This window comes from Anarrhichthys ocellatus, unplaced genomic scaffold (assembly GCF_004355925.1).
Source record: "Anarrhichthys ocellatus isolate YVR2014 unplaced genomic scaffold, GSC_Weel_1.0 scaffold6, whole genome shotgun sequence".
In the NCBI taxonomy this organism is placed as follows: domain Eukaryota; kingdom Metazoa; phylum Chordata; class Actinopteri; order Perciformes; family Anarhichadidae; genus Anarrhichthys; species Anarrhichthys ocellatus.
In genome coordinates, this window is record NW_022280036.1 from 8705438 (window position 1) to 8725106 (window position 19669).

General features: G+C 42.6%; 1 protein-coding gene across 2 annotated transcripts in view; it reads left to right on the forward strand.

Annotated features, from left to right (window-relative positions):
- Positions 1 to 5: 5 nt before the first annotated feature.
- phlpp2 (PH domain and leucine rich repeat protein phosphatase 2) overlaps positions 6 to 19669 on the forward strand; it is a 34760-nt gene continuing 15096 nt past the window's right edge. Inside the window, exons 1-5 of one of the 2 annotated variants that reach the window (XM_031846800.1) lie at positions 6 to 506; positions 3638 to 3921; positions 7704 to 7837; positions 15140 to 15330; positions 16335 to 16460. In XM_031846800.1, the coding sequence (XP_031702660.1) occupies positions 303 to 506; positions 3638 to 3921; positions 7704 to 7837; positions 15140 to 15330; positions 16335 to 16460 (939 nt within the window). In that variant the 5' untranslated portion in view covers positions 6 to 302. The remainder of the gene's footprint in view (positions 507 to 3637; positions 3922 to 7703; positions 7838 to 15139; positions 15331 to 16334; positions 16461 to 19669) is intronic. The other variant, XM_031846801.1, reaches the window with a different exon arrangement.

Sequence of the window (19669 nt, forward strand, 5' to 3'; positions counted from 1 at the left end):
GGGCATACATCGTGGTGTTTCGTTGTGAATCGCATCAAGTGGTAAAAGTCTTGCTTTTATGACTAGTACGCCTCTCCCTTCAAATAGGGGCAGCTGGGTATGAATAACAAATACCCTGAACCCGCCCATTTAATGTTTATTGATCAGCTCTCCAGCAGGCCTATCTGACAGCACTCACATTCAGTCTGGATATGGCGTCGCTGCACCGACACGGGATGCGTTTTCACCTCTCTGTGGGAATTCGGCAGTCGCGTACCGGGACGGCACTTCTCGGCTCTCGTCGCTGTTAATAGCGATCATACATGGCGATGGAGGACGAGGATAATAGCACAGCGGTCGTGGCGACGAACACCCAACAGAAAGGAGGTGATGTCGGAGATAACGGGGCTTGCATAGACAGGCAGCCGGACACGGTGGTACACCAAGCGGGGCTGAATCAGACTGCAGGTCGCGGCAGCCGCAGTGGTCCGGGATATCATGCTGCGACGGGGATCCGAGTGCTCAAGGCAAGTCATAACGGGGGGGCGGGGGGGTGATATATGTTGTTGTGATGCAGCATTCAAACAGTGCTCGACAAATGTCTCTGTATTGTGCTACATGTCAATGTTTTTCTGGCATTGCAGTTCGTGATTCAAACAGGGCAAAGTGCATGAGAGTGAGAACGCATCCTTGTAATGTTATGTAATGGCTGTGCTATCCAGTGATTGGTATTCTCGGGTTGATGATTGATCTGTGGATGAATGCCACTCAGTGAGGAATGTACCAGAGCCAATTAACACACACAAACACACACACACACACACGCACACACACATACACACAAACACACTGTATGCTGTTAGAGCCTTTCTTTTAGGAAGGCCCACTGCTGAACAGTTCTTCTATGACATTTTAGGTCAAGACACATGATGTGTAATGACATGTAGTTCCCTGGGGTAACTGCTCACAAGGCAACGACAAACACACACACAAAGAATCTCAGCTGTGCTATTCAATGCATGTGTATGCATTACTCAGTTATTGTATTTGAAGGAAGAGTGCACATCAAAATCATACAATAAAATAGGTCACCTTGTTAAGTGTGTATCATACGTAAAATGTTAGTTTTTGTTCAGATTTGATGAAGCGTCATGATATTTCTCCTAACAAACATTCACCCAGAATCCAGTCAATTTTAAGGACCAATGCTTATAAGTCTTTTTTTTTCATGCCTGTTCACATCAACATAAAATAGATAATCAAGTTGTGTTTTATCCGTACCCGAATGTATTAATTAAATCAGCAGCCACATCCAAAACCTACCTGTCTGTCTGTCTTTGCTAAAGTTTGGCCATGTTTGTTGTTTTGCTGAAGCACAAGATGGTTTGTTTCGTGAAGGGACTAACCGTAAAACTGAACCAGGTCAGCAATCATTCACTGCCATTTCATTTTATATACAGTATATGTATCTACTCCTTTCTGACTCAGGAAAGTTTACACACAGTGACACATCTCACCTGGGAGCTGCCCTGTGGAGCGGCCCAGTATTGCAGTCAACTGGGTTGACAGGTTGAGTGGTTCCACAGCAGCAGGCGGTGGTTTAGTGCTTCACTCAGACGCACATTGACGGCAGCTGACGAGGAAAGAGTGTGGCAGCTTACTTTCACTGTGGTCACAGTTTTTTCCAACAGGTGTGGAATTTAAATTTAGCTGCTTACCTCTCTAACCTCTGGAATAATGCTGCTCCAGTTATGACCCATTCAAGGAGTGAAAGTCTTACATTTTAAAACTTTAGAAACGTATTTCAAAATCATATTATTAAAATGCATTTCTCTATCAATTGGTAACTAATGTGAAAGTGGCAAAACATTATTTTCTAACATTTCTAACATCAAATAGCAGATTTGTTTTTCCAATTTATCTATTGATTAGTTTAATTGTGAATTATATTGTTGTTAATTTAATTAAGAGCTATTACGAAAAGCAATTGATTATGAAATAATGTATTAAATAACTAGAAAAGTGCATTCAGTAGTGTGCAAATCTATGCATAACATACTGTATCAGTGGTTGTCCGTTTTTTGAGTCACTACACACTCACGCACACAGGCACACACACGACCGAACGCATGATCTCCCCACAGTCTTACGCCTGAGAGAGATAATAATAATATTATATATTAATTTGCTCCAGCTAAGTTACGTTTTTGACAGTTGGTCAAAACAAATGATTCATTATTGAATATTATTTCATCATTATGAAAAAAACATAGCTCTGGGAAGTGTTGACCAAGATTAGTCATTATTTTTTGATATCAAAGTTACACAGAACTAATCATTATGATAACAGCGATGTCATCGTGGTTGCAACCCTGACTGCATCTTCTGAGTAGAAGTATTCATGCAGTCAGTTGATGTTTCTGAACTGGTGTTATAGTTTTGTGAAATAGGTAAGCGTTTTTAAATACGGTTAAAAAAATGTAAACAGTGTGTGACTATGTGTTGCATCATTGTGTGTGTGTGTGTGTGTGCGTGTGTTATGACAGGTGGTTGATCTTTGAAAGCTCTCGCTCTGTGGCTCAGTTCTACAGTATCAAGCTGCACCCTCTGTAACTGGTGGTCCAGCAGACTTTTCCTTCACTCACTGAACTACTCTTGTTTTGATGTTTTCCATAGAGGACCCTTTTTTTAAAATGTACTCTTCCTTCACACAGCAGCAAATTGCTCTAATGCTTCCTGAATATCACAACTGAATGAGGCGACGATGGCAACATTTTCAAACAATATTGATGACACCTGTAGGTCAGCAAACTGGATGCTCTCCAGACCTGTGCTTTCATATGAATCTTCTGAATAGATGTGGAGTCAAGGTGCGTCCTTGACAAACTGTAGAGTGTAGTGTGTGTGTGTGTGTGTGTGTGTGTGTTAGTGGGTCTCTTTGTGTGCACGAGCAGAGTCAGAACAGTGATAAGATATCTTTACCTTTGGAACAAGTGACGTGCTGTATTCCTTTGTTGTGCCTGTGAATGGTAGTCTTTCAAGAGTAATTGTTGTTACTGCCATAGCATATTAGCACGACATCAGTTTGAAAAACATCAGGCTGCTGCACATCCGGCTTACATCATCACAAGTGATTAGGGCAAGAATGAACAACATGATATTCTGGTTCCTGTTAGTAATGCAGTCAAAGAGTCCGTCCTCAGAGAGGAAGGTAATCGAATGAACAGACAGATGCTGCTCAGGAGATGTTGAGTTCAGTAGAGGTGAGTCTACAAAGGGAAACAATTGCAAGTATGTTCAGTAGAAATACTTGCGACATACTTGATGGTACCAGAATATTGATGATAGAACATTGATTATGTGGGAGGAAGGGTGCTCCTTCACCACTACAAATACAACTGCACCAATTTCCAGCAGAGTCACCTTCAATTCCTCAGCATGCTTCTCATTCCAGTTGTCCAGACAGAAAGGTGTGCAGCTACATCACTGTGTCTCTCAGAGCATCCTGTTGGATATCAGGAACTGTGGTTGCAGTCCAGTCCACTAAACACTGTTAAACAAATTGAATACATGTTGTTGACCATGGCTGTTATCTATTAACATATCTGATACGTATCTGATGTCAATCTATGTGTTAAAACTACTCATTTTATGTCAGCAGCGCAACATGAAGCGGAATGGGAGTCGTGGCTGTGTGACGAGAAAGACCAGATTTGGATCAAGAGAGCGGGACTGGCTGAAGGGGGACACCCAGCGGGGCTGTGTGTGTCTGTATGGGGGGACAGTGGACCCCCAGCCACCTGCAGCTGGTCCACAGGCCTCCTCCACCCCTCAGACAGACCTGCAGCTGGTGCTCTGCTCCACCAGTACCACAGTGGAGGAACTGTGTGCTCAGAGGGACGGACAGGGACTCTATATTCAGCTGCATGGCGACTTAGTCAGGTAAAATACACACTGAGTTAAGTCGTCAAAGTAAAGTTGTACTTCATCATTTCAGCCATTTGGCAACAATATCCTAAAAAGTTAGAATAGCTGCCCAGAGATCAACTGTAGTTTGAAGGCTTGTGCTGTTCCTTGGTCCATGCATCCAACATCTGCAGTCCTTCATCAGCGTCTTCATTGGATCTATTCAATACAGTGCTGAGTGCTCACAGCTTAATGCGTAATCATGTACTAACGTGGAAATGGGGAAAAAATAAGAAATACAAACTGACTTGAAGCATAAAAAGATGCTTTGGGGTGCAGTTACACAAATATAGTGCAAGTGAAACATGAGATGTTGTACAACTGGTTTAGACAGCTGCTAAAGTTATAATGGAAGCACATCTCTTCCATCGGATGCACAAAAGCAGAGCGTAAATTGGTATAATGACATCCAGTAACATCCCAAAAAAATAGCAATTTAGAAGCAATGTCAATTTAAGTCAATGTCCACATCTCGTCCTTGTTTATATAATATAAAGAAACTACACCAGGCCTGGGCTGTTGCTTGATATCCCGCCTATGAAAACCCGAAACAGAATGTCACCTTAATTAAGCTTGACTTAAAGCAAATAAGGTAAACACAGCACTGAGGACCTGCTGCAGTTCCTCCAACATCCCAAACTCCCACAGCACCTCACTCAGGATACCCTCAGGGAACATGACTGTGTGCCTCTCTCGGCTACACAAGCCATATGAAGACAGAAATAGCAAATGACCCCTTGATTATCTGTGAAAGGATAAAAAGCTGGTTCACTGATCCGTGACCAGGAAGGAATCTGGGCCATTCCTCCTTTGCTTGCCTGGGAAAGCCTTTGTGAAGATATTAGAAAACAGAGTCTAAAATAAGAAATAGTTTAGCTATAGTTTAAATTACAAAGGCTAACGGCATATTCTATGTCAGCCTTACTGTCTCTTCAGGTATTTTTAATAATGAGGAATATTGAGACGGGAGCAAAACCTTCAAATCGTACAAGACATATTGGGTACCAGCTAAATTGTGAGTAGGTGCATTTAAAGTGGAGAATTTGAAATGATACTTGTTGTATTAATGACTTGGAAGATCATGCCATGGACGTGCAGCAGATATTGTGCTGGTGGTTATTAATCACTTTACAAGCTGGTAGCCAATGGTGTGATCAACTCACAGCCAATGAGCAAGCCTCATTATACCTCTGCTGATTAAAGATTGTGGGCATTACACAGTAATGCAGACTGGTAATAAATGAAGCATGTGGATCGGCTGTGTTGGTTCAGTGTACATTCCAGCAGTACAGAACTTAAATTGCAGTCTGCCCAGGTGGATTTAAATCTAATATTAAAGTCTTCATCATTTAACAACAGGGTATTGGTGACTTAAGAAAACTTTTCTGTTTACGTTGAGGAAAAATCCATTCCTACAGACGGACAGCACACCCACGGTAAAGACGAGTCAAGATTTTATTTATTAACGTATTGTGTTTTAAAAAGTGCATACATCCATAGAAAATACATTCAGTTTGACTTTAAAGGGGCTTCTAGTCCTATTCATTTCTCTCCTTTTTTATAAACTCTCTAGATAAATGTTCTATGTGTAATAGTTCTTATTACTGTGACTGATAATAGATGTGTCAACAAACATCTGAAACATGCAAAGCTGTTGGCAGCACTGACACCAGCACTGAAGAGAGGTTTGTTCGTGAGGACATGATGGGAGGGATGGGAGCTTCTTTTAGTGATTTTCTTTTTATAGCTTGTTGTAATGTGCGGCTCACAGGAAGACATGTTCATGGTTTTTTTCCTGCTTAGGGAATGCTGTATTTTGAGTGGAACAAACTCCCTTTTAAGATAAATTTACTGAGACAATGGAGTTGATTGAGGACATTCATCCTTTCATTCATCCGTTTTTGAGCCACTCTTGGTCAAGGTCACAGTGCCAACAAGGTGAGCAGAGCAGTCCGGTGTTGTTTTTTCCCAGCAACAGGCTCTTCCTTGGGGATCCTTAAGTGCTCCCATGACAGATGATATATGTAATCCCTCCGACATGTTCTGGGTATGCCCGGGGTTTCCTCCCAGTTTGTCATGGCCAGAACACTCCCAAAGGGAGGCTCCCAGACATCTCAACTGACTCCTCTCAGGGGAGTTAGCGGCTCGATACCATGGGCCTCCCAAATCACTGAGCTCGTCACTCTGAAATGTAAAGTGAGGCCAGCCGTCCTGCAGAGGAATCTCATCTCATCTGCTTCTATCTACAGTCTGCATGGTGAGGGCCCAGACCAATTGCTATTCAAGAATACCCCTGAGATTGGTCTGGAACAAAGGCTTGGCTTGACTGTGACGAGCTATTTCGAAACCCATGTCTACCCACAAAGATTGTGTTTTGGATTGTTAATTGTAAGCTTTGCTCCATTATGGTCCGATTATTGATTTTCACAGGACTTATTGGTCAATACAGTACAAGGACAGCAGCTAGTTAATAGGTTTAAACAGTTGGGAATGTTCCTTTTCATCTGATTCTTTTGCAAACAACAACCACCTTTTCTCAGCACTCGGCCTCTATGGTAGGGAACTGAACTGAAACCTTGCTAAATGATCTGTGATTTCTGAGGCATCACATCTCATGCCAGCAAATTAGATGTAAAACACACCCTGATGAAATCCACACACCCCACACACCCATTTTCAGATATTTAGGCTGATTAGACCTCTACTCTGGTTGATGTTGAGTGGAGCCATGCTGGGAATTACTAGCACAAACTAATAACGATTGTAAAAGTGAAAAGAAAAACGTCAATCAACCACTGTCTGTACACACAAAACACAATCCAGAGAGGTTTAATTAAGTAAAAGATGTGTATGGATAGACCATTGTTTCTGTAAACCCCAGCTCTCTTCTTCTTCTCTGGGTATGTCTCAAGTAAATCGAGGGACACATTTCCATAGTTTGCTGCAAAATGTACCTTCCACCCTGAGGACAGATTAACCCACTGCATTTGACAGAGATTGAACAGCTTCTTGCTGCATTTCCCAAGATTGGAGGATTTGTGAATAAATGAGGCATATCTAAGTGTAAGCGTCAGTGTAAATGGTCAATCTGTCGGTCGTCCTCCTCCTCGCTGACCTACTGCAAGCTGCGTAAATCCTGCATTGACGTTTTAAGGTGTTGCTGCCACAGCTGTCTGAAATAAAATAACATGATTCTGCAAGTCATATAGTGCACATCGTGCTTGCAAGACTTTCATCATGCAGCCAGACAGTAAGCATTTATGTGAAAGGCTGCTTGAATCAGGCTGTGGGTACTGGATTACAGGATTGACATTGATCCTGTTAGAAATCAGCGGGAAGAGTCCTTAAAGCGATAGTGGACCGAGATGATTTCCTCAGTTTAAGTCAAATGCACAGTTAGAGGTAAAAAGGACCATGATTCAGTCCCTGGCAGTGGTGCCTTCAACTTGGCCAGATCATCTGCCATTGAAGCTATTTAAATTTGTGCTGTGACATGCTGTAAACTTAGACCTTTGGACTGTGCACCTCCTGAACACTCCTAAATTTTTTTCTCTTAGCAGTTGAACTCTCTGAACTTTCCTGCTATCTCATTCAAAATTGGTCTGCTGTTTTTAACGAGGATAAAGAATCGGTTCGCCTTAACTTTGATGTTAACGCTTCAGTGTATGTATCCCCCTTATACTGAGTGAAGGGAACTGGTGGTAACTGCTTTTTGGCGGGCATCATTATACCACCTCTCCTTTTCTTTTGTCCTGTAGGCGGCTGGACCCCTGTGAGCGCCCGCTCCAGATGCTGTATGACTACCTGGCAGCGTTGGGCTACGCAGAGCCTGTACGAGTGCAGCAGGAAGCAGCCAACTCAGACCTCAGCTGTTTGATCCGTTTCTACAGTGGTGAGTACTGACCCACAGGGGCCATCATCCCCAATCTTCACTGTAATCTGCTGCTGCTCAGTGGGATCTAGCAGGAGGAAAACTGACCAAAGGGCCTAAAAACAGGCCACAGCAGGGCAAAACTTTTTTTTAATCTTGTGTCTGTGTGTGTACATGAATGTGTGTGTGTGTGTGTGTGTGCTTCAGCAAGGACAAAGTGAAGCCAGTTGTTGTTTGAGGCTCCTTGAGGGTGATGTCTTTCTGAAGCTGTCTCTAGTATCCAATATAGCCTGGGATGACACAAACGCACACAAATCATGGCCTCATGATAAGTGCCTGACTATCCTTCATCCTGTGGTAATTCTCCATCCCCATGTGGGCTGCTTTTCACCTGATGCTGTCAGCACGCTCCCATGACCCCAGGATCAGAGTGACTAAGTATCCCTGTGTCAGTGTGATATATTAATGCAGTAACAGAATGGATGGGACTCTTTGGGTCTTAATACAGCGCACGTAAACCCACAGACGTCTCTAGCTCTTCCCGTTTGAGTCCGTGCATTGGCCTAATGAAACTCCTACAGTTGCAGCAATGACGGGATTTGCCATTAAGGGAGAATGGTGAACGATGTTCTGTGATGTGTTTTCACTTGATCACTTCTGATGAGTCAGTGGAACTCCTTACGTTTGGGGTTTGAACTCCTCACATGCGGCTGTGCCAGAGAATACAGCGAGCAAACCACAGCGTCTAAAGAGCTCACATGTAAGTCCTCCCACATAAAGTACACAACCCTCCCTACACTGACATTTGGTGCTGCCACACTGAATAAGAATACAAGCTAAACACAAATCTCAACCGCTGTCTATTGAAACTCTCTGGTTGGCTGATTCATGAGGAGACTGTGGAGACATGGCAAGTATTTTAGGGGATAACATGCAAACTCCACACAGAACGGCCCCACAATGAGTTTGATATAATTCTGAGGGTTCTGAGACATTTTTGACTTTTGAAAAGTGTAAAATTTGAATCTTGGACTTCTTTGCAGAATAAGATACTTTGGCGTCCTTTGTCTTTTATAAACACACCATTCAGTCTTGATGATCATCACTCGGGTAAGAAGCAGTAGTGTTGTGTTTTTCTGACTTGAGCTAGCCTCTGTAGAATGAATACAACTTTCTCTTTATGTCGGCCTGTTAATACAACTGATGTTTGTTTGTTTAGCTGTCAGATCTTAAGCTCACTGTGGCCTCAGTCTTATTCCTAGTCCCTATTTGTCCAATTGAAGCTTTACTGTTGTTTGCCCCTTGCCAACATGAGAACTGGTCGGATCTTGGCTACTATCAGCAGTCAGGCCACATTGGTCAGCGTGTAGTCAGGCCCCTTGGAGACTTCCTGCCTCCCTTTGTCAACTCATGGGAAAAGAGGACCAGAGACCAGGCACGAGTGGTACTTTGGCACTCTTGATGCACTGCCAAGGCTGAGGGCACAACTTTGTTTTGGTCATTTTCTGCTCTTAGAACTGGGGGAGGTGGTGAGAAGTACTGTTTTGGAGTATAACTTGCAGCTTGTTGTGGTTGTGTGTTCACCCACCCTCCCTGTGCTGGTGTTCGGGTGCTTTCCAGTCATACAGCTTCACCAGTAGATCTCAGTTCCTGGCTGGCACAAGGTTACCCTGGTTTTTCATTCCCACCCACAGTGGTATTGTAGGTGGGCTGCGATGCATTGTTGAAACACACAACAACTGCCTTGTTCTGAGATCCCTGTCCCAGGTGCTTGCTTGTCTCTCGGCTGTTGTCAGGGGTAATGATCTGACTAAGCAGATGAGGGAAACAGTGGTCCATCAGTAAAGACTACAGCCGCTACTGAACTAGCTGATGTGGTGCAATGCATGTGTCAGCTCTACACGTTTGTCTGTTTTACAGCCTTATTTTCTCTTAAGCCACTAAAGTGTTTCAAAGGGCAATGCAGCAGGTAATTTATTAAACTTCACTGTCCTCTTATTTGTTTAGGAAACTAATCTCGAACCTTCTTCCAACCTCCTGCTTCCCACCCACACACACACCGGCTGTGGTGCACAGATGAGATGAAAACAAACATGGACAGGGGAGTCAATATTTCCAAATGCTGACTTAATAAAAAACCCTCCTAGTGAAAACAAGTGCAGAGACCTGAGGGCCAGTGGTTGTCTGTGTCGGCCCATGCAGCTGCAGCACAGCCTAGTCCGGCTGTAAACTCCACTGATCCCTGGTCCACCTCTGCCTGGGTGATCTCTGCCTTACATCTTTGAGATTAGAGACCTGAAGCTGTTGTGCAAAGTACACGTCAAGCCCACGGTCCGTGTCGGAGCAGAAGGAAATAAGTCATCTGTGAGTAGTGTGAACTCACATTATCACTTATTGATTTTGCTGGTGCTGATTTACTCATGAAAATTAAATGAAGACTGTGGATATCCTAAACTGTGATGACGTGGACAGGGAAACCAATGTCTAACTCTGAGGTCCAGTGGTTTATCTCTGAGTCGTAATAATTGTGTCCTGGAGGAGAGGCTATAATCACAGTGGATAACCAATCAAAGGTGCTTCTTCATTTTATGGTATAAAGGCAGAAAGAATTGGTTTACAGGGCCAAAAAGTGGAGAAGCAGTCAGAATGAGACTTAAGAGAAAAATGAAACTCTGTTCCGATCCGGGTTCCCACAAAATTCCCCCGAGCAACAGAGCTCTGCGAAGGGCAGGCTCTCTGCTGTTTCGTGACAGCTCCTCATAACATGCTGTTTCTGTGATGGAGCTCGGTTTCTCCTGAGGATTTCCTCTTTATCATTTGAAACTGGCAGACTGTCTCTCATCCAAGACTCGTGGTTAGTTTCCAAATGGCTTACTCCCACTGAAAAGTATCCACTATTTTAATGGTCATCTGCATTCAGAAGCAGTATTCAGCGGTGCGTCTCCTGTCTGTGTCGTTCACAGTGTTGACTTGCCACATTTGATATCAGAATTTGAATTTCTTGCACAAAGTTTAGACGAGAGGTTTTTCTTGAGGTAAACACATAAACACAGACCACCAAAAGCGAGCATCTGGGTGGTGGGTTGAATTTGAATTTGCTGCCAAAAAGAGCTTGCTGTTCTGAGTCAAATGAGACTGTGTTTCCGCCTCCACTGACCCCCTACTGAATGCTAACGCAATCTATGCAATCTTGAGCGAGACAGAAAACCTGTGGGATACAGGCAGTATTGTGTTCGACTGAGTGCTCGACAGTTGCCCTGCAATCATGTGATTAAAAGAGTTTCAAAAACGCCCACCAGAACAAGATCAGGAGCTACAAACTGAAAGACATGAACATTGGCACAATGATGTTTGTGTTTGACAATAAAATAGAAAAGATGGCCACTTTACCTGTTTTGGGGTAAATTCAAATTTCCTTATCCCTCCTTCAATGATGAATCCTTTTAAATTAAGCATTTTGCAATATTTCTTTAGCCTTAAGAGGTTTACAAGAGAGCGGATATTTTGACTGAAGTCAGTGTGGTGCCAACTTCTTTTTTCTTAGTGTGCTGACAAACATTATGTATGCTGGCATCCAGTTAATCAACAGCTGTTCTGAATTATACATTGCTACTCTTGTAGATATATTTGAAGACCATTTTCTAAGATAAACTCATATTTTAGAGGATGGAATCATCAAATATTTGTCATTTTTGCTAGAAAAACAACTGACGCTATTTTATTTTCAAAGCTTATCGATTAAGTTATTAATAATATATTTTTAAATCCTTAATAATACATGTAATATTATTAATACAGAAGTTCATAGTTATAGGAATAGATATGATAAAGCCCGGTTTTATTCCTTTACAAGGAGCTATTTTGACAAATGGCATCAGTTTGACATATTCCTGTCTAGCCCTCCACCCAGTTCTAGTTCCTCAGTTCACTTCCGCTCGTATTTTTCATCACCCAATCACATCCTATCTTATACCTGTCACATTCCTTTCAGATCCTTTTTTGCTCCCTTTCCTCTGCCACCTCTCTCTTCCCTCCTATCCCTCTTCACATCTGTTTCTCCGTCCACTTGTATTCTTTAGTGATAAGTGAGCAGAATCTGACCCGTCGTGACCTTGTCGTTGTGAGATGTCACTGAGTTTGCTGGCAAGTGAAGGCTGCAGCCACACTTGAGATGAACAGAGGAGCGATAAGAAGTCGTAAAGTCGACTCTCTGATCTGTCACTTGTCACGCCGTCCCTGTGGTTCGTCAGCCCCTCCGAGGAGGCCGCTTGACCCGCTGATGATTAGTTTAGTGGAGGGCCTCTCTGTGGCCCTGCACCTCCATACTCCCCGAGCTCGGACAACAACATCCTGCAACAGAAAACAGTGTTACACGACATCTGCGACAATGTCACCGAACCCCTCTTGAGCCACCAGGAATGGTCAACAATATTCGTCATCGTTGGGAGGAGATTGATTTGGCTGACGTCAGGTTTACCAACTCAGATTGGACTTTGATTTTGTGAACAACCTGTTTCCTTAGCAACTAATAGCCCCACAGACCTTGAGGGATCGCATGTGTGTTTGTTTTAAAAGTTGGCTCTTTATGGCTCAGGACTTGATGTTGCGTAAATAGGCCAATGATTTTCAGATGGGTGGTTGTATTGATATGAAAGTTCAAAAGCAATTTGTTGTGAATTCATGGATGCCTGCGCGCTCATACCGTAAAACTGAAGTGTGTATTTTTTGTATGCATATCGTGTGAGTATTTCTCACCCAGAGCTTTAACAGAAAACTGATTTAATAGAGGTAATATTTCAATTATTTAAGATTTTTTTGGTCTTCTGGACTTCAAAATATGAAAATGTATACACTGGAGGAGCGAGCGCCAACGTTTTAGCTTTATAAATGTCTCAAATGGCCAATCGATTATCGAAATAGCCGCAGATACGTTTTCTGTCAATTGATTGAACTCGCTGATCTTTTCAGCTCTGCACAGAAGCACTTGATGTTCTGCCTCCTATCAGTCTGTCTTAGATCACCTGTTTCATACGAATCCCTAAAAATGTAGTGTGATTTTAAAGAAAGATGAAAGTACAGGAGATTAAAGCTGCTGGATATTACTTGTGTTAAAATGGAGGGACATTTTGAAGTCTTTAACCGAACCACTTCTCGCTGGGTTTAGGGTAGTTTAGGATTTCTTTCTTGCACTATGGATGTTCAGAGCATTGATAAGCTTGACCAGACTGTACGTTAGCATTCTGCAGGTAGTGCTCCACTGACAGCATAACAAAGCTAAGTGCTGCATTGTGCTCGTCTCTGGTGATATACTGTGAAGCCAGTGAGAGCATCTTGTCCACCTGTGTCAGTTCGTAGCGAGTGGGTGCCTGATGATGAGTTTATTGATGTGTGCACTGCAGTGGGCGAGTGTTTTCCTTAATTACTTGTTTAAATGAATATGTTATTCTTCGTTTATTCTAACTTACTCTCTCCTTGGTCAGCTGTATTCCGTAAATCTTTGATGTTACAAATACAAATTACAAATACTCTCATGTAGTACGTGATTACTTTTTTGGTATTTGACACACAGATAAGGGATTTGTGTGTGGATTCCTGGCATGGATTTAAGCGTCAGTTCATAGTAATTCCTTGTCTCCATACTTAATCATTTTTCTGTAGCGCTGGGTATTGTTTGAAATGTTTTCGGTACCAAGATCAAAATCATACTTTTTTGATATCTTTCTTGAAAGAGTAGAAACACTTCTTCCAACAAATCATTCCAGCGTAAAGAACAGTAAGAATCTTAAAAATCCAATGCTGACTTCCAACATTGTGTGTTACAGACACATTACGGTCCGTGCCAAAAAAGCATTGTGGTTCAATATCCGTCTCCATATCCAGATGTTTTCCCCTTTTCACGTAGGTCCACACTACCCATCACTAACGCTGTGAGGGCTTGTGTCTCTAATTTTCTTTTTGAGTGAGGGGACGCCCGAGGATCAGTCGGTGCTATTGATCTGCCCGCCAGCCAATTTGTTGTCAGAAGCACTTGGCTTGTTCATTACCGGTTTCCCTGGCGAAGAAAAACATGAGCAGCCTTTCATTTAGTTTGGATGCCCTCGTGAAGTGAAAGGGAAGGTGGAGAGGAAGAGCAAGTCTGACAGACCGAGGGAGAGAGAGCAGGTTGCCAATGAGAGCCTCTGAGTGGGAGGCAGCATAAGTTGGTTTGAGGAAAATTTAACAACAGAGGACACAAGGCTGAGGCAGTGTCTCCTCTGTGCTTATTTGACCTGCCATTAACCTGAATGTACTTGAAGTCTGGCAGAGACAACAGCACTGCTGTCTGATGTGTCCTCCAGCATCGGCCAGCTAAAGCTGCCTGCTGTGCAAGTTGGCATAATTGAATTGAAACGAGTGAAATTTAATGTGACAAAACCCTGACTCATTCATCAATATGACTGATGCTTCTGCTTGCATAGAGTGAGAGAGAGAGAAAGGAGGAAGAGATAGATACATTATTCATGATACATTTACAGGACACCTTGACAATTTACCTTCACCTTAGGGCTGATGTTTTGACTGGTGTGTTGATTTCACACATCCAAGTTTGATCTGTAAAGAGAGGGAGGACAAATTATTTGAAAGAGGAAAAAGAGAAGAACTTCGATCCTTAATTGCAGGGATCAATTGAGATACTATTGGGTAGAGTTCTGCACTGGCCTTAAATGAAGAAGATCTTTCTGCCGGGTCCGGTGAATGAACCTAACCCTTGGCCCAAAGCTATAGTGGACTGTTACCTTGCTGTTACCTTACTGTACTCTGTCTCTTTCCCACTGAGCATTGTGTGTCTACTTATAACACATGACAAGCATGAACACAGAATGAATCTTTAGAAAATTAGAATGGTACCAAACCTAACCCGTATCTCATAGTTCCCAACAAAGGTTTTGCGTTGGGTCCAGTCACAGCAGAACTCTTCTCTGTCTTTTGTGGAGTTTAATGGAGAAACTTTCTTCCCCTTAATTACTACATCAAACTTATTATCATGCGGTGAGATCTATCCAGCTGTACAGTAGATGAGGTAATAGGGCAGTGTCCATCCTAAATGCTGATGATAGATCAGTTCCTGGAATTATTAAGCTAAGCAGATGACTAATACATAGGTGATGTCATACTGACCTGTGAGTATCTATATGACTTCATTTTCTGGAAGCTTTCATCCTATGGGTAACTGCAGAACATTTGCTATTAATTTGCTGAATTTGTTTAGCACAGGAGGCCTGGGGGGTTAGATCGATGTCTGTTGATCTACATTAACCTCTGTGTGTGGGCTTTTCCCTTCAGAGCGTCCAGTGAATGCAGACCAGCTGGAGCGGACCCTGCTGAAAGGCGTATTCAGCGTCAGGAAGGGCAAGTCGCAGCTGCACAAGTGGGCAGAGCGGCAGGTCATCCTCTGTGGCACCTGTCTAATTGTGGCCTCCGTCAAAGACAGCCTGACTGGGAAGATGCACATCCTGCCCCTGGTGGGGGGAAAGGTGAGAGTACAGTGTTTCGAGATCAGATAACCTGAAGTGGTGTTAACCTTTCACTGTGCCTGGGTTGAGCCCACACTCCAGGCTAATTGTAGACACTAGTGATGCACAGGTCAGTCTTTATTATCTGCACCCAACCGAGCGGTTACGAGAGACAATTTGCACCGCCCAACCTACAAAGATATTAGTATTTAGTGACAGCTACCCGACCCAACCCGCAAACCGTTAACTAGAACTAGACTGAGGTCTGAGACGAGGACAGAGACAAGCGGACTTGAGCGTCGCAGTCTTGCAATGTGTGTGTTTGAGAGAGAGACAAAGAGAAGGTGGACTATTGCACTTCAATGTTTCTGTAAATTATTGACTTACTCACAGCGCTGCTTTTGTCACTTTTTGACCCACTTGCCCGAACCTGTGATGTTTCATAGTAAGCTTGTTATTACGATATGCAACCCACCATAAAATGCTTCAAAATCTCTAAAAATCCCCAAAGCAGGGCCACCCGATAGCTTGGTAGGCCTACATGCTATGTAGCTGCAACTGTTCTAATTTGTGTTCAGACAGGGACCTTAACCCTGACCCTCCCCCTATTTCCTCTCACTTTGTAACAACTGTTAAATGAGGGCGACATTTTTACTGAACAATGAAATTATAATGGAAAAAAAGATGCAGCTTACATTTCTGTGCTGTTGTGATATCTGGTGGTAAACCTGAGTTGTGCAGTCACAATCAAACAGTTATGAAGCTGTCACCATTGTCCTCTCTCTCTCCAGCTCACACAGCTGAAGTGAACCGGTTTGGTCTTTTAGCAAATCTAGTTGACACATCATTGAAGAACAGTAAGACGAACACTGACTGATGTATAACTGTGTTAAGATTACTGAAAATTTAGATATTGTTTGAGCAACATCATTGCAGTAACGAGTATTTATAATCATCGTTTTCCGTTTGTGTTTTCTCTCCCAGTGTTCCTCCTCATCGTATCTGTCTATTGTCTTTGTATTGAGGTGGAGGAGGTGAAGCGGAGGCAGCACTGTCTGATGTTCAGCTCAGCCGGATCACAGGCCCAGACATACTTTGTCAACTTTGACACACTCGCAGACTACCAGCGATGGCATCGGCAGGCATCAAAAGTAAGCAAGAGAAAAAGGCCGTGTGTTACTGTGTGTGCAGGACACAGTATGTGTTGATTTGTCTCAGCATCAGTTTGTTTCCTGTGAGTTCCACTGGGGTCCTACTTAAATCAGAGAGGTTGGGACTACAGTTGTTTTCTGCCTGTTGAGTTGTCCAATCAGAAGGCATTGATTGAACAGCATACGTCTATTCACAGAGATTTTCTTTTATACCAGTCAATGCGGATTAGAGGATGCTAAATGACCCAAACACATTTTTGTATTTATGTTATATGCTGTGTGTCTTTCAAAGAATCTAGCCAAGCTGTTCTTTCTGTTCTGCCCAGCTTGCTTTGTCTCTAATATTCAAATTAATGGCTATTGTACCGCAGCTCCTTCCTGGAGCTGGACAGCCTCTGTGAGAGCCTCGACTGAGGCTGAGCCAGCATACAATTAGCCATGGAAAGAGAAAGCCAACAGAAAAAAGAAAGAAAATCCAATTAGTTGCAGATTCACGCTAAGTCCAGGATCTCTCTCTACCATGGTGGTATGGATTACTGGGTTAGAGTAAACTGTTCGTGCACTGTATTGAGCCTGAGACTTAAACAAGAGGTTTCTATGGAGACTATTGGGATGATGGTTGATGAAGGTTTGGGCCAGTATTTATGCTACATTACTCGAGTTGTTAGTGTGTGTGTGTGTGTGTGTGTGTGTGTGTGTGTTTGTAAGCAAGTACATTTGTGCTTGCACAATGCACTTGCAGGACCGGACTGAATATTGGCGTTTAGGGATACATTACAGAGCAGCATATCAGACATTTGTATTTATAATTTGTGTGGTTATATATTCATAGGAAGTCAGAATATATTAAATATATGGTAGAACATTTTAAGACTATTGATCTACTCATTTTACAGCTCATTAGCAATTGACGCAGTGTATTACAATTGAGAGGAAATCTACTTTTTAATATACTACTAACAAAATGTGTGTGATGATGACAGTCACTAATAAAACTGCATCAGTTGGCAAAGAAGAGCAGCTCTCAGAAATGTGAAACGTTCAGCTGTGTTCAGCTGGGCTAGTTTGTTAATCACACAAAAGCAGAGAACCCTTGTTTCTCAGTTTAAAAGGAAATGATCTGATTGCACGTATGAATGATTGAATCAATGTCTAGTCACTGATCAAAGACTGACAGGACCACAGTAACTGGTCAAATTACTGTCCCACCTTTCATGCTATGGGGGTTTATTCCTTGTCTTATTCCTCAATCGCATAGCTTCACACTGTTTAATTACTCTGCAAATCATCTAAAACATCAATTTTATTTTCTCTCTAATCCTCTTTAATTCATCTCTGTCAATCTGTGTCCATCGTTCTACTCTCACGTCGTTTAATTACTCTTTTAAAGAGGAGTTGTTGTTTTTTTAATGTGGCTGGCAGATGACTAGTTTTCTGGGAGCATGTTTTGCCTTTGTCATCTCTAAAAGCGGTGACGTGATGTCACGCTCTGCTGAGCAGCGGTCCCATTTTCTGGGTTGCTGCACAGTGTGCAGCCCTGTAGTTAATGGAGGAGACTGGACTGGACGAGCACTGCTGGGTAGTCTACAATGAAGAAACTGTGAGACAAGGCTGTGTAACTGTACTGTAACAGTGTTAGTGTAGTCGGAGATTTTAACTATGGTAAAATAAGCACAAAATCACACATGCAGATGCATTCAAACACTACTTGACACTCACACACATTTTGCTACTTGTGAGGACATTGTGTGTCTTTCATTCATTTTCGGGGAAACTACTCTGCCTTGGCACTGAAAGTGCAAGGAACCAAAACAATTCAATAGCACCTCAAACTACAGTTTTCAAAATGACCATGAAGTACTGTCAATACCTGTCTAAAACAGTTTCAGCAAAGACTAAACGCTATGACCTTAATTAAGGTAGGATTTATTAAAGGGCCGTTGTATTAGACTTGTTTTAGATAGGTGTATTTAATATACTGGCAGCTCAGTGTACTGTATTATTACACATGTTTTCTAAGGTCTAGCTGTAACTGCCGTATTTTAAGGAGTTATTCTATTTCTCTCTTAATTCACGATGACTGTGTTTCTCTGGAAGATAAAGTTCACTGAACTGGAAACTGGGGCATTTTCTATTTGAAGTAATGTCTTGCCCAAGCAGCTGGCTGCTTGCATAATCTGAGGTAAATGTAGTTGCTTCCACTGTCCATTGTCCCAGCTCATCTAAGGTAAAAACTCTTTAAATGGAGCCTGCTGTCTGCTGTATTTGAGGTTCACCACAAGGTGTGAGGTGTTAGGGTGGTCGCGTGCTGATTGTGTGGATAAAATGCTCTTAGGATTGCAAGGCTACAAGATCAAAATGAGTTTTATCGTCTTGAAATAATGAGGCTAGGAAATATACTGGTTTTCTTAATTGGATTTGTCTGGTACTGATGGGAAAGTCACTGAAATTGAGTCCAATATCGTAATGCCATCAGTATCACATGAGGATAACTCACAAAAACAATGTAACATTTATGTTAGCCCAAGTGCACTGCAGCAGGCAGCTCAGTAGATGTTGACAGGGCATGGGCATACAGGTTTCAGGTGTGCTTCTGTATGAGCTACTTGTTGTGATATGGAAGATGCAATCTCTAAACCCATCTGGCTATCGGCCTGATGACGGATAAGCCTCTGGGGGCAAGGGGCTATGTATATCTCTAGGTTTCCGGTGTAGCCGGCAGATATCCGGGCCAAGAATTCCTTTTCCGTGCGCTGCTCATTGTTTACAGTTCAATCGACAACATGAGGTACAAGACTGAAGTTGGAGTTGAGAGACGACTTGTACAACCGGATTGTTTCACAAGAAACCAGTTTACAAGCTAATTTTAAACCAATGAGAAGCTAAAGAATCGTCAGACGAGGTGGGTTCCCAGATAACATTTCGGCAATGTGCCTCTTTTGCTCTCCACACAGACTATTTACCTGCATTCTACCAAAGCCTGCTCAAACGGGATTGATCAATACTACTCGGACTACAAACAGAACACAGAACGCTTCTGTTACCAAAATCTTGTCCCATTGCATGGAGACAATGGAAGATATGATGCTGACATGCCAAACATTAAATAGTAGTAATCTTTCCAAGCACGTAAAGTTTCCTTTCCTAACTCTATGTGTGTGCGTGTGTGTGTGTGTGTGTGTGTGTGTGTGTGTGTGTGTGTGTGTGTG